Raw genomic sequence first — 18,717 nt, forward strand, 5'->3', positions numbered from 1 at the left:
CGACGTGTAAACTTCAATCTGCGATTTTCTGATCTGTAACGTGAGTTAAAGTTCTTATAACGTGACAGAATTCGATTCGTTCTGGTTATTAAAGTGTGGAGTAGTTAGAATTTGAATCGAAATTGGAATGATAATGTGAATCTAGTGATTTATCGGTAAGATATGCGCGGGTATCCGGCTTAATTGGTCAAAAGTCGAGTCACGGCTTAACCCGTCACAAACATGCGAGCATCCTTCTTTTTGTGTCCTGTTTCACTCCGAGTCGTATCCACAAAACGTCGGTATCATAAAAATCCTATATGTATACATACGCATACTGACCACGTGTGCTCTGCGAGCCTTCCTCAGACGCTAAGACCAAAGTTACCGGCTTTCTACGACCGGCTAATTTATTGCCCAAATATAAGTACGTTAACCTTCGAATTCTGAATAATTTGATATGGATATCCACGTGGGAGTTCCAATTAGCACTGGAGGTAGACTCGCGGTGGTAATGCCCGTGTTGTGTGAGGGATTATCGGTAATCAGCATTTTTTTTTCCTCTTCGACAGTCGTCGGGATCCTCCCCACTTCTCCCTCCTCCTTCTCCCCCTTTTGGTTCAGGATCACTGTACCTTGCAGTGCCCTCGATCCACGCCAAGAAACGAGGATCATTCGACTCTCCTGCAATGCGTGCAATTTATAACCGTGTCCTCGGCTCTCTTCTAATATCCCTCGAACCTTGGATCCTGAGAAGCTGTTTCAGTAAAAACTTTGTATCTTACTTGACTGCCTGCATTGTTCTGCACTTTTCCACTTTCCCGAATCGAAAGGAATATTGCAAACGACACAATGCGATGAGGTGTACTCATACTGCAAAAGGTTTCCAAAGATCGTCTGATAAGTGATGACTTGAGAAACTTTTTAGAATCAGCTGATCATTGCACGAGCTCTGCGATATCTTTGTACTATTCTGGCATCGAGCGTAATGTTGTAATATCGATACCGCGCGTATATGGCAAATGTCTAGTTTATCGTCACGTCTTGGCGTAATATCTACCAATCGAAGACATTCGTTTGTGGGAATAGCGGATGAATAGTGCTTGCAGACGCTGGAGTTTCTCCAGTAATACCGAGTGATACGTTATCCTTGTTACACTGGAAAGTTCATAATGTTATAGAAGGTACAACGCGGCCTATATAGTCACGCCAACTCATCATCCGCTCGCAAAGTAGGCAAAGTATGTATACACATATACATTAGTTTTTATACGAGTAGAAACGTTGTATGTATCCATATACCATAGGTGTGTAAGTTCATTGTGATTTAATTGGGTGATTATTTAACCCCGGCCTACGGCATAAATACATGTATATATACGCGTCGAGATGTATATATAACTGCACAAGCGTGCAGTTGACGGCTCTTATTTTTTCTCTCCCTGCACTGCAGTTATGTATGTACATGAACGGGCCCCACGCAGTCTAAGTACTAAATTACGCGACGTCTGTACGAGCACCTCACACCGGTAGGTATCCACCTATTTCGGTTTGCCCTGAAGGATCGCAGACGCCGATTCTCTCAGCACACCAAAAATCGAATACCCACGTCGACCGTCATGTTTGTTTTACCAGGTGGGGGGAAAAATTATGGATCGGATACAGAAGTCTTTTTTCGTTTCCTCCTTTTTTTCCTCTTTCAACTTCTTCTGACGTTCCACCGAAAAGAGGTCCAGGGTATAAAAAGAACCGGCGAAATTTCGACTAAACAGATAACATTCTAAATCTTGGGGTAAATGAGCCTCGAGTGATGAAACGTATTAATTATGGCCCGACTCGCCACACGCTCGTACGTACACATGTGCCGTGATCAGTTCATCCCGATACGTGTATTGCTGAATTAAAAATATTCTTACGATTGTATAAGAGTTCATTAAACGTTCCGCTTATTCATTTATTTAAATACTACAAGATACACACATTTACATTTTATATTTATGAACATATTTATAAAAAATCTACTCATTAGTCTTGACTTAAGATTGTATAGACAGACATATGCATACGTTATTCTCACGGGAAACGCTTGAACAAAATCGATCGAATAAATTTTTCACTTTGAAGAATTTCTGCGGTCTTCGCAAATTGACTCGAAACACTTGAGTTTGAAAAAAGACTCGGCCGCTTGATCCAACCGTATATATACGACGGAAACAAAAAAGGTGCACGGATATCGCATTGTTTCCACTTTCTTGGCACGTAGGACCTTTTCACGCCTCGTAGTCCTTCGTTCTACCAAAGTCCCTCAGCGTGATATCGTCGCACTTCTGTTACACCGGGAGTCCGATGGTCATAATCTCTGCACAGACTGCCAATCCCTAATGGTTTATGGACGGTATAAACCTGGAAAGAAACGGTTTCAATGACGCCCTTAATGTACGGTATAATATTATGGATTTCTTCCGATATAGAAAACAATAGAGAAAATAACAAATTTATGTGGCGCACCGGTCGACTTGGAATAAAATCAGAATTGCCGTTTGAATACTCAATGCACAACGCTCAGGAGAACAGAAATTCGTTGAATACGATCAACTCAAGTACAAAATAAGCTGCACGTAGAAATAGTTGAGAAATATAAAACGCGGTAAAGATGTCTGACGAATTTGAATGGAAATTGGAAACAATTAAAATAAGTTACCATCAGAATAGTTGCCCTAAAGATTTTGAATATCGGACAAAAAATTGTTATCGGAACCTCTCCAAACCTCTGTCATTTTAATTTTTCAATAAATTAACCCGCGTCTTCAGAGTTCCAGCAGTTCAGGTCCTTCGACCTCGTTTTTCAGATGTATATTTCAGGACTTGACCACGACTGACCGCGGAATAACAGTTTAAAGTGTGGGTACAAAGTGGCGGAAGCCGCATGAAGATTTCAGGAGATTTTTGTTCGGGTCATACACGTACGGCTGTTTGCCGCACGATGCTCAAAGCTGCGTTTCGCAGTTCCGGCACTGTTCGCCAGGCGGCGTTTCTGACCGCGCGAATAAGGGTATACCTATGTGGAAATACTTGTCGCGGCGGAAAGGAGGGAAAAATTCCTGAATACCACGGCGTTAAATTTCTCCAGCAAAGTACACGCCGAAGTGTCGCACGGATTCAGTAAACACAATCGCACAAACTCGTGTTCTTCTTCTTGCGTATCATTATAGCTCTAATAGCACATTGTGCATTAAGTGACGATACACATTTGCTAAAATTTGCATTTTATTTTATATTTTTTATATTCCAATATCTGCAAGTTTTCAAATCGATTATTCAAGTATACCTACGGAGAGAATGATTAGGCTGATGCAAAATATATACAAATAACGTACGATTGTGCAGTTACTGCTGATTGGTTTATAACTTGAGCCACGTTCCCCCTGACCTCGAATTGTATCGATGACGATTAGAGTAAGGCGATTCCGAGTTGGAGAAATCGAGTGTCGTCACGCGATTCCGTCAAGCACAAGTAAGTTGCTGTACGTAGTGCTAAACCTCCGAGCTTTTTCTACTCACCTCTAATTCTCGCGGGATCTGACGTAGGTGGTAGGTATATATATATATATAGGTATACTCCGAACTCTTCCCCGCCTTGCGCAACACGGTCAAGAGCACTCCGAATTAGTATCGTGAAGAAAAGGAAGGTGAACCACCATCATTAACGCCGGTAATTGATGGGAAGATCAAAGCTTTACCCCGAGGGTTCGTGAATCGTGACGAATTTCTGTCGGTCTGCTGAAATAGCTGAAACAGAAACCGTGACGTCATAGCGTTTTTGAAAAATTCCCTCAATCATTCGCCTCGTTCAATTGATTTCCCTCTCCTTCGGAAGCTCACTTTTCAAACCGTAGACATATATTCGAGAAAATTTCGATGTGTTCTTTTTTTTCTAATAAAGGGTACAAATTAACCCGCCTATACTTTCTGCAATATCGTATATCGGATTGGCTGTTTCTAATTTCTAAAATCGCACAACGGATGTCAAATCCAAAATGTCGACCCTAACGAACCGTGACATTAAAGTGCCAAAAAAATCACATCGTCGAAGGGACGGTTTGCTTATGGAAGGAAAAAGGACAAACGACACCCAGACGAAGACATCGGGACCTGTGTGACAAAACCGTCCGGACTTGAGCGGTGTAAGTGAGCGGCTAGACGACGACGACGACGACGACGACGACGACGAGTATAGCTGGCATCTCGGGGATCGTCGAAGTTGTTCGGTTGTGTATCGCTAGGGGATGATGAGGTTGGGGGTGTTGGTGCGGAGTGCACAGCGTCGGTGAGAGAGCCTTTGGTCGGTAGTCCTGCACGGTATCGATCCCGCGTCTGCGGCAGATTGACACGTGTCATGGCCGCCCGCTCAGAGGGAGTCGGTCGGGAGGACATTAAGGTGCGTAATAGCCGGCAGGCCCAGCGCGCACAGCCGAGCGCGGCATCGATTAGACAGAAGCTCACCCACCCCAACCACCCCCTCCCACCCTCTCTTTCGCTCACACTCTCTCTCTCTCTCTCTCTCTCTTTCCCTCGTCGCCCCTCACACCGCTGGATGCAACTCGGCCCGAGAGAGCGCGAAGAAGTGCGGGGTGAAAATACGTGCGCTACGTACACCCTTACCCTTACGTTGATGCGGGTGGAGGTGTACATTGGTCAGGGGTCGAGGGGTGAAGGGGGGAAATGAGAAGTGCCTGCATATCCTCGTCGACCTGGCACACGCCGCCGTACTGGTCTAACGTCGTTAGAAACATTAACCGGAGCGGCTCAATATTCTGAGGATCTTTCTTCGTCCTCTTCCTCTTTACGTCCCGACGAGCTGCACCTCGCGTTTATCGCATGTGACAATTCATGCAAGGAACATCGCATCAGGAATGAGAGAGAACTGTGAAAGACCACTTGTGTTGATATTCTTTGGGCATCGGTCTTGATTAAAGGTATATAAATGTTCTTAATATTAGATGAAACTACCGCAATTATTTATGGATGATGTCGTTTTTATTCGAATCCTAAGACCCTTCCCATCGAACATTTACTATACGTGATAATAACCGCGGGTAAATTGAACGCTTCCGTTGAGCTGCGTTTTTGTACCTTGTATCCTGAGCTCAAGGATCTCTGGTGTTACTCTAGTTCCTTGGCCATACCGGTGTCCAGTGGAACTTCTTTTTCACTTTCTCTCGTGTTTCTAGATTAATTTGTGGCATTCTTTTTCTAAAGGTTCTTCAAAAATTTGCGATCCCGGTTATTCGGACGAGTCTAAACGATTTTCATTTCACTTCAAATTGCACGTAGAGATCATACTCATGGAAAAAGAACGCGAGATGTTAGATTGTCCCATTTCAAATCAGGAAACAACGTAAAAGGTATCCTTACAGAACGTTCATGATGCAGTCTCAAGGTTAAAGTAGTGTGACAACTGAAAATTGGTCAAAACGAGGTTACCCAAGAGTTTCTTCGACACCTACTAAAGTCTGCACCGCTATTTGTTGTAGGGCTGGATTCCTAGACTCACTATGCTCGGTCAGAAAATCGAAGAAAAACTTTCGTCTATTCTTTCTCTTAAACTGTGTGTTAGAGAGGGAACTTTGAACACTGATATAATCGAGAGCTGGAGACAGGGTGTAAGGGGCCAAAGGTTGCGGAGTGCCGGAGGCTTCTTCGCAGCGTGAGGCGTTTGGTAAAAATTCGAGGGAGAAAGATGGAAAGTGAGCACGAGAGAGAGAGAGAAAGAGAGTTAGGAGGGTGAATTTATTTCCAGTTTTTCTCCGCTATCGCGAAACTCCTGGTCTGTGTGCTCGCTCCTCTTGAACGTATGTAAGTAGCACTAGTCTGACGCATGTTTACAGATTCGATCTACATCGCACTCTGGAGACGTTGTACTTAGGCTTTTTGTTTAACGTATTTCGCGAGTCGAGCCGCGAATGCAGCTTGCATAAAGCGAATTTGTGTGCAATTCTAATGTATAAAATCACTGAGGCTGACAGAAAAAAGATGTGCGGGTGAAATTCCGTGCTGTTGTTCCTGGTTCGATCATTTGTCCCCTAACGAGGTAAATATCGGATTCTTCAATCCGCTATTTTCTTATCAACGCATTAAATCTTACTTTCGAACGGACAGCGTGTCGGAGACATTCAAAGACGACTGGCTGGGGCTTAAGCTGAGTGATAGATACCGAGCATCCACGGATTACTTCCAGGCAACGCTGCTGCTGCTGCTGCAGCTGCGGACATAAATTGAATGGCAAAAAAAGGGAAGAACACTACCGATGCGTAGCATACAAACAGGGCTGTGAGGCGGATGGTTTATTAATTCGTTAATCGAGTAGCGAGGCTCGACGAAGAAGTATAACTATAACTCAACGAAATAGCGAAAATACATAATTCAAGGCGTCAAATTACAGGCGTAATGGCACACCACCGAGCGTGGCGTGTGCGGCAGAAGGGAGGCGGACCGCGGCGATTCACGATGATGAAACACGTTTGAGGGAAAACAGTTACGCCGATAATTCATCCAGATTTATACATCTATCACGAAGCCGGAGTAAGTAAGTATCGGACCGGACGGCAGCGGGTTACGAAACTGACGCTCTGCATGCTGCTGTATACCGCAGACGGTGGAAAGTGGCTTCTGGCTTTCGGTGCATTGCAGGCTCGAGAAGTGCCGACGTCGATCCCCCGAGGCGTCGGTAACCGCGGAAGAACCCCCGGCGCCGGATTAACGGTGACGGTAATTATTATTAAAGAGGGACGCTCCTCGATCATTCGATTTGTCCTGGGAGACGAAATGCCCGCCGGCTTGCAGCAGCCGCCTGTATAGTCTGCCGACGTCCTCTCCTCGCGCAAGACGCCGCGGATTCAAGAACTCGTCCTCAAGAACTTCTACGGAAATAGTAATTAGTTTGCCGGGAGGTTTGACAGAGCCAAAGTGATGGATACCTCGACTCTCGTCCTGGGGGAGCTCGCCTGGTCAGCAACGTTCCTGGATTTCCCGCCTCAGTCTGTCTCTGTCTCTTCCTCTCTTTCACTCTCGCTCCCTCATTCTCTCCGCAATGGACAATGGACAGAATCGTACAGGGTTCAGTTTTTACGAGCTGACCAATAACGAAGGATTAACCGCAGCTTGTCATCGCTCAAACGGACGAAAGTCCTTTATGTTTTCTGCACCTTCAGGCACCAGTTTCCTCATTCTCTTCAGCTCACCGAGCGCTGATACTATGTCACATACCTACGCTGAATCGGTATCGCGCGTTCCGTTCCGTTTCGTTCCATCGGTGAAGCCGCCCCGCCTGCGAACCAGCCAATTAACGGCGTTATTTATTTTTTCGTTAACCACCCGTAAATCGCCGACCAGCCGGCTCTGTCGGTGTCACAATTCCCGAATGGGCATTCGTCCAGCCACCCTTGACGAAGTTCCGGTTAGTTTGTTCGAATATTGTGCGAAGAACAGAGCGAAAGAGGAAGATCAGGCTCTTGAATCCCGTCCGCGTGCCAAGAAGCCTGTTAAACCAGCTTGGGGGAGGAAATTGAGTCATTTTTGGTCTCGCAGCTCCTTCGCCTTGGACGTCCCGGACTCCTCGCAGATCCCGCCGCGTCTGGAAATCGAAGTCAAAGTCGAAGGCAAACGAGAAGAGACGTCCGGACGTGCCGCAGACGGACGCCCCGGCCGAGTGTCGTTGTCCGAATAACGGCCACGGCATCGACCGTTCTTCCTGCCCTCGGTCTGCGCCCTCTACCTATTTTCCTCCTGATCTCCTCGCGCTCTTCGCCCCTTTGCCAAGCAGTCGAGCATCAAGTTGCCTCGCTTCGATCCCGCGACCAGAAATTGGCAGGAGTAAAACATTCGTTTTTTGAAATTGTAATGAAACTCTGCCACTGTACACAAAATATGTACAAAAATTGTCACAGAGCGCGATCAATGCCTGCGCTGCGAGTATAAATTTGCTAATCTGTTGCCAAAAAGCTTCAGCAGGGAAAATTAAACTCTGGTCTGACGGTGAATACATCATGGAATTATTTAACACCCGGACGAATATATAAATAAAGCACCGGTGAATTCATCGAGTTATTTGCGCATTGACGAAACCAGCTCTGCTGCAGCAGGAGAACGGAATTGGCCTGGACCCAACCGACTAGCTTTTGTGTGTTGAGAGTCCTATCGTTTCATTCTCATAATTAAATGCCGGCTGGGTTTCTCCCCCCGCTGAATCAACAAAGTGGATTATATTTCTGGGACCCAACCCGCGACCCTGTTCTCCTCCGTCGTATCTAGACCGACCGTCATTTCTCGGTGGATAGAACACGAGTGCGATTTTATTGCTCGCCCACGTGTCCATGGGCTCCAGGTAGATGTCCGATTGCCACTATTAGGCGGCCCTGCAATCTTGACGCGTTTGTTGAATCACTACGTGCTCATAAACGTCCCGGGAGTTAGTTAGAATTGCATTTTGGGAGCCGCATATTTTGGCGATACGGTCTTCAAGTGTGCGTGGGTACCTGAGAGTCCCCACGTAACACCGAGGATCTTCCTGCCCCCGACGAAGGCGGCTGGGATCCAGCCGAAAGTTCTTATCGCGGTTAATATCAGCGAGTATATGGGGGTCCACTTTATTTTTACGCCGATGTAAACGTCTCAAAGGAACCGAGCTATCGTACCGAAAACCTCGTAAAGAGTTTCTTCGTAATTAGCAAACGTCTGTCCGCTTTCATAACGCGCCATATCGTAACGCGTCGTTAAAAAAAAATTCGTACTGCAAACTCCAACACTTCGAGACTCTCTTATAACGTTTCATTTATTATAATGGTATGTGATGCTTCTTTGCTTCCATCTTCCGTGAAATTTCACTCGTCAAATTTTTGCCCCGTCTTCAGGTCGTCCGTAACTCTCGCTACCACGCTGGAAGTTGAACGTAGCTCAACCTCCTTTGCCGGGGAAAAGAAATCTGACTCGGAATCATGGAGAACTATGAGGACGAGGATGACATGCACTTCTGCATCAAGTGTCACGCGACTATCAACGGACTGGAGAACTACGTTCAGCATCGTCAAACCGGGTGCTGTCGACTTCCGGTGAAACAAGGTGGCGTCCAAGGGGTGACGAGTACTTCGAAGACCGTTTCGTACCCGGAGATTCCAAATGCTGACGCGTTTTTCAATTCACTTGAGCTCCGGAGCAGCGCGAAAAAGCCCCAAAGACGTATTTCTAGGACGAGGCTTAGCCCTGGCAAGAAGGACGAAAGCCACGCGGGGCCGAAGATAAAAAGACCTCGGAGGCCTCAGATGGAGTCTGAAGACATGAGTTCGAAGGCTCTTCTTCCCGGAAAGCTGAACATCCTTCCCGTGGACACAGACCTTGACAACCCCACCGACCACCTGAGCATTCCATCGCTAGTCGGCTTCCCCGACATCGTGACGTCGTCCACAGGGAAATCCGTTGCGACAACCTCGTCGAGCAAGAACTGCACGACACCAGGACCAATGATGAGGATCACAGTTATAAATTACGGCGACAAGCAGGAGACTCCGTTAGAAAATACATTCGAAACCTTTATGGCTGACGAGCCCGTCGCCAAGTCCGGTACGTCCAAACAGCGCGAAGTTTGGCTCGGAGATACTGCCCTCATCGATATGGGAGCTGGTGCTGAGACCAAAGACACGGCACACTCGTCCCTCTCTCAGTACGAGGTGTACGACTACGTGGACGAGGTTGATTCCGAAGACGAGTGCTCTCCGGACGAAGAAGTGGTCGAGGAGGAATCGTGCTCCGAAACCGACGACGCTGACGATCCAGAATATCCACCACAAGGCTATACTGGTGGGAAGTGGCGACCTGGACTTCCGGCCGTTGCTCAGATGGATACTGAGCTTGCGGAGGAAGAGGTCGAGCCTGATCAGGAAGAAGACAATCCGGAACGACCGCCGTCATCTCACACTGGTGGAAAGTGGAAGCCAGTCAGCCAGCAGGAAATTCCTCACGGACAGGTATAACGCGGAATGCGATGAAGCTGTAGAGTTGGATGGAATAAAAAGTAGTCTGTATCTTGTTCGTTGCAGAAGGTGGAAGATGACGGGATTAAGGATGAGAAGCAACCTGGAAACCAACCCCCTCCAGACCATACCAGAGGGAAATGGGTTCCTGGTGCTCGGAGTGACCAAAACAACGGCTTCTATTGCAGTCCCTGTGCTCGAACTCTCGCTTCCAAAGTCGTCTACGAACGGCACCTGCTCTCTGAGCTTCATGCGAAACGCAGCATCGCTGAACTCGATGGGGAACTTCGTCTTCCCGTGAGAGTCGAATCTGCTCCTGTTAAGGAGACTCGTTCAATGCGGGGAAGGCGGGTCGTAGCCAGCTGGGTAAGTCACGTTAGGAAAAAATCATTTAGTTTTGTTTCCAGCTCTGAAGGATATTCTTCTGTTGAATTGACTGTAGAAGGTTCAGGACAACGAGGGGAATAGCGCATCGGATGGCCAGAAACAGACGAGAAACAGAAAACGAGAGATCATTTGGTGCGAAATGTGCAAAACTTGGGTTCAGCGGCCCCAGATGGGCAAGCACCTTCTCTCTCATTACCACTGTCGTATCTCTGGGATCGTTCCTCGCAGTCCCAGAGCGCGCACTTTTCTTTTAGACAACATGGCCAACATTGTACGTCAGTCTCCATTCCAGTGTGCTGGATGCCGCTTTTATTGCAACACTGAAGAAACTTTCCTACGTCACTGGCGTTCGAAATATCACACTGATGCACATCGAGAGGTGAGATTTTCAGGTTTTACTGTCATGATGTTAGCTAGATATGACGTAAAGGCTTTTCAAAAAAATTCATGCTTCAGTCTTTTGACAACGGTTGGCTTCTCGTGCATGCTCAGCATTTTCCCCAAGAGCACATGTGAGAAACTCTGGATATATGCTTTCTTCAACTCGTACGAATATAAGTTCAACAAGTTTTCCCATCAGTGTCAAGTTGGATTCAATTCTATCGTTTTTACGGTAATAATTAAAATATCTTTCCAGGTTGTTTTCTTTAATTCTTTCGATATATAATCAGTGATTAGACTTGTATATGTGTGATGTCAGCTCACGGGATTAGGGAATCCTATCAATTAGTGAGGAATTCAGGAACCTTGTAGGTGCAGGCAAAACAGTTAATTCGTCTGGCTTGTTATACCAGATATCGCTATTCCAATGAATCTTAGTGGTTACGTTACAGCCACCGAAAACCGGACATACATTGAAATACTTTTACCTGTTTCTTGCTTTTCCATCTTGAAGATATCGAGTAGCTTCAGGTGCACAGCCTGCGATGTCTGGTGTGAAGATAACGGTGAGATGGAGGTGCACGTGATGAGTTTGGGTCACCGACAAGTCGTTTCAATGATGGACGGTTCAGTGCCGGTAGTGATAACGCGGCAGCGTCGTTTACCGTGTGACACATGTGGCCAGCACTTTAGATACAACCTACAGCTGAAGCAGCATGTAGCGGAGACGGGCCACGCGGCGGAAACCGCATCGGATGAATACCAAACGCGACTTCGATGTCAGCAGTGCAACCAGATCTACCGCTCGCAAATAGCTCTGCAGCGGCATCAGCTGGCCAATCATGTGGTTAAATCCTCGGTAAAAATCGAACCGTACTTCTGCTCATTGTGCTCCTTGACGTTCTCATCAGCCGACGAAGCCATTCGACACCGCAAATCTTCTCGCCATAAAGACCGCGTCGAGGCTAAGAAGTACGCACAAACAGGTGTTCAGCGAAAAAAGAACTGTCTGCACTGCGACGCCTCTCTGCCCAGCATAGTCAAGCTTAAGGAACATCTCCTAGCCACACACATCGAGCTGTGTCCAAGGTGAGTGGAGCTTTGAATTTGAAATATTTAAATTTTTATCGAGTGAGACAGTCTATCGACATTTCTGCATGGTATTCCAGGTGTCCCAGGTGTGGAATGTCCTTCGCAACGCCCCAAGGTCTTGCGTTGCACTCTCGACAGCGAAAGTGTAAATTCGGGGCGGCCCAAGCGTCGGGCAATGGTAAGAGCGAAAGCAGTGCCAGGAGTGTCGGAAATGGCGAGGAAGTGGTTGAAAACGTTGGCATTGCGGAGGACTTTCAGAATACAAACACTGCCGGGAACGATGTGAAGGTGGTTGAAGAAGCTGCCGGTACCGAGTACGCCCAGAATGCCAAAGAAACGAAGGTGGTCGAAGAAGCTATCGATACCGAAGAATGGCAGTGCGGCAAGTGCGGCTACGCGACGAAATCTGCTGCTGAGTACATCTACCACGAATCTCTGCACGTCGAGGACAACACGAGTCTCGAGACTGCCGATGCGACCCGAGACGTGCACCAATGCACCATCTGCCCGAAGACCTTCAAGAAGAAGAACAACCTCATCGCACATCTCCGTCGCCATACCGGTGAGAAACGCTTTTTGTGCCCCAGCTGCAACCAGCCCTTCGCGACGCGCGCCAACCTGAACCAACATCGCGCTACCAACTGTTCACCTTACTCTGAGCCTCAGGTCGACGGTGGTGAACGGCAGAGGAATTACGTTTGCACCGTGTGCAAGAGCGCCTTCCATACTCGGTAAGTTTGCATCTCGTTAAACTCCGATTTGCTCGATGGTGATGGGTCGTGGAGTCTTACGATGAGGATCGACTGTTTTCTGGTCAGTTTTGGAGCGCTATTATTAGGCTTGTGCTGTAGTTTGGCAGTGGACATAAAACGGAGAGTTATTACTAACCCTCCGTTCATAAAACAAGGCGAAGCAGCGAACCGCGTACAGCGTGGTAGGTAGGTACGTAAAATTTAACCGCAGAGGTCGTGCCGAACCGGTAGCAATGTTTGTCCTCTAGCTTATAAATAAGCGAACGAGTATTTAGGAAAAAATACAGGACAATAAACGCGGGTGCAAAACCGTCCGGCTGAAGCGAACGTATAGCAGTAAAAGTGTCCTCGCTGCATAACTATAAAATAAAGGACCGCGGACACCCCCGACGCTGCCACGCGCCCGAACATATTAACATCTCGAGCGACGCCGGCGTCGCGTCGGCGTTGGTCCGCTCTAAGCCCACCGGTCATTCTAGTATTTAACGAGGCTGTATTACCGCCGCGGAAAGTAGGTACCAACACTCCTGATCGCGTCCCGTCCCTCCCCCTAAAATAATCCCTCCTCTGCAGCCCCGTGCCCTCTCGCTTCTCCCTGTTCCTCTCCACCTCTCCACCTACACCTCGTAACACAATACGAGTGTAACGTAGTCGGCTTAGCCGCCGGAAGGCCCGGCAGGCAGTGCGCTAAGTGTCGAGGCGTGGGCGAACCGACCTCTATAAAGCAACTCTGTTAACACCTTGGTAAGGCCGCGTGCGAGGCCAACCTTTACGTCGTACAGCCACCATTTCAACAACGACGACGACGACGTTTTATACCTTTCACCTATTCCTTCGCTACGTCCGGAAGGGCGACGGAGACTGAGAAAGCGATTAGGACGCTTGTCCGAAACACCTGCCTCAGCACTTACACACGTGACAATTTCGGGTGAAACTATTTTTACCAAACACTCGTTACCCTCGTACCAACTATCAAGCTACCTTGAACTCTTCGTTGCATCAATTGCCAACTGAGAGTTCGCGAAGATTCTTAACAATTGGAACAATGCCGTTTTCGAAACGGATGGAAGTCGATTTTTATACCGTTCATTTCTCGCGAGGCATTCTTCTGTCAGCAAGGCAAAATATTTTGTGCAATACTCGAATTGTCTCGAGAACAGGTGTGATGCTATCTTCATTATTCAATTTCATTGTCAGATGCAGGTCGTTAGTGCTCTCTTATACCGTTGACTTGAAAGTCGACACAAAGACACATCGGTGCACAAGTTCTCGTGAATCATCGGTACAGATAATATCGAGCATTTTTTTCCTCCAGAGGATCTGCACCCGGAACATAATGTATAGTCCAGAATTTATATCACCGCTGGATTTCTCTAGCACTGTGAATCTTTCTACTTTCCGCGAACGTCTTACACGATTAGCCATGCAATGCGTCTCTTTCGTGCACCATCTAGGTACTGCGGGCACTCAGGCAGCAACTATATATTCCCATTATCAGTACCTGAAGCGAGGCTCCGAGCCCGCTAGGCATTGCGCTGATCTTCGGACTAGATACTCTCTGTAATTAGTTTCCTAGAAAACCCTCCAACCAATTGACGAATAAGGATCTCTCCGGCATCTGGGCTGCTGCTCTGCACGCGGCAATCCAGTTCATCTCAACCAGATTCTGTTCGTGGGTAATTACTTTTTTTAGTTTTTAGTCTTCTCTTGTCCCATTATTTGCTCGACATAACCAACTTTGTATGTCCAAGTACCTGAACGAAATGCAGAGCTACATTTTTACAAATTTTTGTTATCAATAAACTGGTTAGAAAGGAGAAATGTCGAAATGAAGTTTGGTCGGTTTAGTCGGTTTTAATTGTGCGGGTAAAATTAATGTCAATTATATATTTAGAAGACTTCCACAATGAGAAATCAGGAATTTTTAACTTTGACTGAATAAATTCCGATCATCACTTCCGAGAATCTAAATTTTCAAAAAAAATCGGAGCACAAATTATTTCTCATTCGTAAAAACAAAATCGTACATTCGCAGTGTAAAAAACGCGTGTGATCGTAACGCGTGAAAAATACGGCGAAAATGTATGATATCGATCGTCGTGGGACCGGCAGAATTAAAAGATATACTTCGTCCGAGGTGTCTTTCAACGGTAGAAGAAGGTGTGTGCGTCGGGCAAGGTGGCGCGCAGCGCGCAAATGTCTCGTCACGGGGCACCGTTTGCGGGGCCCTGCAGGCAAGGAGCTGAAAGGACGTTGCGCGAGGCGTCCGGGGTCCGCGGAGGAGGCCATTCGTTACCGGGGCCCGGAGTCGCAGGAGCGAAGCCGAGGGGCCGTATGCCGCTCGGGCGGCGTGTTCGCATCGCGTCGCGTCGCGTCGCGTCGCATCGCATCGCGCAGAGCAGCGCAGGGCAGCGCAGCGCAACGCGCCCGCGATCCTGTAGCGGAAAGAACGGAGGTAATTACGGGACAGGCAGAAGGCAGCTCCCGATCCTGATCCCATTTCCAAGAATACGCTCGCAGGCACGATGTATGCGCATATTCAAGATGGTATGTTACATACGCGCGCCGTTGACCGTACGTTTCGCAAGTGCCTACGCGCGTTCTCGGCCGCCTATATTTACATATATGGTCCTCACCGGGCGCGCGCGTATCTTTTATCTCGGGCTGCGGTAATGGCGTCCGCCCCCCTTGCCGCCCCCGCATCCGTCCATGCGCCCTTAAATACCTCGGGCCCAGGTGTGTGCGTGCGTGCGCTCGCGATCTGCATGGGTTCGAGACAATGCGATCCCCCTCCCTCTCCTCCGCATCGTGCGCCCTTCGCCCTGGGCCCGCCGCTCCTCCGTTGTCCTCAGTCGAGTCCGCGGGGGTGCGGGTGACGGGATGGATGTCCTCTCCCCCCCGCCGGTGGCGGGTCCTGCCTGCAGGACAGCGAAGGCACGCGGATAGACCGTGTGCAGCGCGTCCTTCTCCCGCGATGCGACGCGCTGTGCTCGCCTGCCACATGCATGCACACACCGGGAAAAGCCGTCTTCGTGTATGCGCGTTATACCGCATGCGGGTATAAACGCGGCAGACAGTTTAGTGGTGACCGCCCCGCTCGCGAAGTCCAGTTGTCCGGTGAAATATTGCGATTCATAAAATAAAACAGGCTTGCGGTCGAGGCCGCGGAGGCAGAGCCGGAGCCACGGAGTTGGCGGCGGTCGCCGACCATTCTGACCGTCCTGCAGGCCCCCCGGTCACCCACCCATCTACCTCCCCCTCCCCCCTCCCCCCTCACCCCTCGCCGCCCCCTTTCCTTCCCGGCTTCTGCCCCCCCGCTGAAGCGCCGCCAAACCGCAGCCATCGCGACGCGTCGCTGCCGCTTCTGCTCCTGTAGCTCTTGCTTCTGCCGCTGTATTTCTTCTCCCTGTATACATATATATATATACCTTCGCCCTTATAGTTTTATAGGGGTCAGTCGTACACTCTGACCCCATATCCACCACCCCCATGCTTTTCTACAAGCATAATAAACACTTATCGCGTCAAGCGTCGATGTTACGCTCGCCGAGGGTGGGAACGAACGTCGAGATATGACAACAGTGTATTTTCTAATCGAGAAATTGATTTCGTGCACCTTTTAGCGGTGGTCGTTTGTCTTTGATAGTTAGTTTGATATATGATTGCTAATGAAAGCTGTATCACGTAATTAATTTTCTCTTTTTTACAATTTTAGTTGCTGTTTTTTTTTTTTTTTTTTTTTTTTTTTTTTTTTGTAACAATTATATGGTGTCGATAAGTAAGATAATGAATATTAAATTATCAAGATCTTGAAAAATGGGACAGAAAACTACGAATATCCAAGCCTTTCATCGGACTTGCTCGTAATGTGATTGTTTTTGAATATCTTTTATTACATTTTAAAATCCATTATTTTACGATTCAGAAGGTGCAACTCTGGGATTTAAAGAAAGCTATTCAAAATAAATCATTTCAATCTATAGTGATTACACTATAATATAGAAAGACTTGCGAAGTGAGTCGATCCGCAATAATATTGAGATTCACAAATCCGTTGCTCACTTTATTAAAAACAATCATGTTAATCAAGATTTCCATCGGTTGATTCGAAAAAATTTCTCGCATCCCCCCTCGCCTGATGCGCCCCATAACGCATGTAGAGAATATTTACTTGGAAACAAAGGAAGGCGAAGTGCAAAAACCGCGCCAACCTTATTTCACTCCAAGCCGAAGAAAGCACCGGGAAGAAAATCCCTGCAGGACAGATATTCCCACAAACCTTATAGCGCGCGCGGTTTGTCCCGGTTAAAGGGGGGGGTTGATGGTGCGGGGGTGCGGACCGAGTCGTTATGAGCGGCAGGAAGGCGAGATCTTTTCCCTTCCTCGTTGAAATTAGCTCGCGACATGTTTATTGTAAATGAATCCCACTTCGGGGCCTCGGAAGAGGCGCGAAACCAGGGAGAAGTGGGGGTGGTGGGCAAAAGGGGGTTGGTTTCGCGTTTGCGAGGGTCCCGATTTATGCGACCGTTACCGAGCCCTCCAGCACAATTAAGCTTGCGTTATAATATTGTTGTTTATTCGACACCCGCCCCCGCTCTCGCCACCCCGTCGACGTACCCCTAATCTTCCTGACGCTGCCCCTCCTTTCATCTTGCGCAAACCGGCAACGGGGTTGCTTGCACTCGAGTATCCCCCCCTCCCTTATCTTCCCACGGGTAACATCGTGCACCTAGATCAGTCCGAAGGCAGGTATTTGTCCGGACAAATACGCGTAGGGCGAAAGGGGGTTGGGAAGGAGGGCGAGTTTGATTGGCTCGATTAATTCGGACGCGCACACGCGTGCGTCTCGTACGTCGGTGTGTGGGGTGTACACGCATTCTCGCCTAGTCACGTATCTCGGTTAATGAAACTGCCTTACGCTGAGTCTGCAACGTGCCGGAGCAGCTGTATTCCCCATCTGCAGGCAAACAGAACTCGGAAATTTCCCGAGATCCTTCTTTTTGAAAAAGGACTCGCGGGCTAATACGAGCCTCGGTGTCGTCGGCGGAAAGTCGGGGTCCATCTCGCGTTACTTTTGCATGTATGCATGCATGTGTGTATGTATGTATGTACACACGTGTCGCGTGACACGACGTCGTGTTTGCACGGACGGGACTGTTACGTTACTGCGTGGGTGGATTATACCTACGCGTACACGTATCTACGCTCTCTGTAGGCGCCAGGCAAACGGGTAATACGCATCCGAGACACGCCACGCCACGCCACGCCACGCCACGCCACGCTTACCGACCCCCTAGGGGAAGATGTAATCTACGCCCCCTAACCTAATCGTTGTCAGCCCGTGTGTATACCGCGGCTCCAACTGCCGCCCGGCCAATTAGGCACTCCTGCGATTTCGTACTTGCAAACCCGTACACTCATGCGTGCGATACACATCTCTATATGTGTATCCAACCCGGAAAACTTCTCGGCTAGAGGCGATGGGACGTGATGTAAACTCGCGTTTTTCACTCACGGTTAAACAAAACGTATCCACCTATCCGAATTATCATCTTCTGCGAGTGATGCCTTGATCTCACGGAATGAATTCTCATCTGCAGGAATTTCAAAGGTTTTCTTTTTTTTTTATCTTCTTTCTTCTTGTCTAGCGTCGTAGAACGTTTTATCTATCCTCAGCCGGCTCGTCTAGCCTATACAGATTTAAGTCTGGGCTCGAATTGTAGGGAATTTCAAATCTTCGATTTCTTCACTATCTCGATCGGTCGAAACAACCCGTTACCTCCCAAAAACAAATTTCTTTAACGGATTTGAGGTTAATTAATTTAGAGATGAGAATTCCTCGACGTTACTATACGAGTATAAGGTACTGCGTGACATGTTGATAGTCTTAGTTGGGTAAGGGTCAAAACTTTGGCCGATATTTTGAATGGCCGATGTATCGATATTTCAAACGTGCGAAAATTATATAACGAAAGACGAATTGTTAGAAATCTTGATTTTCGAAATTATCACTGATTGGAATGGTTACTAATTAGTGACACCTTCGAAAATCAAGATTTCTAGCAATTCATTTTTCCTTATTTTATTCTCGCGTGTTTCAA

The 18,717-nt window shown here is 47.8% G+C and overlaps 1 protein-coding gene across 1 annotated transcript in view; it reads left to right on the forward strand.

Moving 5' to 3' along the window:
• The window catches only part of LOC124405299 (zinc finger protein 62 homolog), a 38,674-nt gene that overhangs the window by 9,101 nt on the left and 10,856 nt on the right, over window positions 1-18,717 (forward strand). Inside the window, exons 2-6 of the mRNA XM_046880099.1 lie at window positions 8,889-9,998; window positions 10,071-10,370; window positions 10,447-10,770; window positions 11,287-11,861; window positions 11,942-12,595. Of these exons, the coding sequence (XP_046736055.1) occupies window positions 8,973-9,998; window positions 10,071-10,370; window positions 10,447-10,770; window positions 11,287-11,861; window positions 11,942-12,595 (2,879 nt within the window). The 5' untranslated portion in view covers window positions 8,889-8,972. The remainder of the gene's footprint in view (window positions 1-8,888; window positions 9,999-10,070; window positions 10,371-10,446; window positions 10,771-11,286; window positions 11,862-11,941; window positions 12,596-18,717) is intronic.

This window comes from Diprion similis, chromosome 4 (assembly GCF_021155765.1).
Source record: "Diprion similis isolate iyDipSimi1 chromosome 4, iyDipSimi1.1, whole genome shotgun sequence".
NCBI classification, from domain to species: Eukaryota; Metazoa; Arthropoda; class Insecta; order Hymenoptera; family Diprionidae; genus Diprion; species Diprion similis.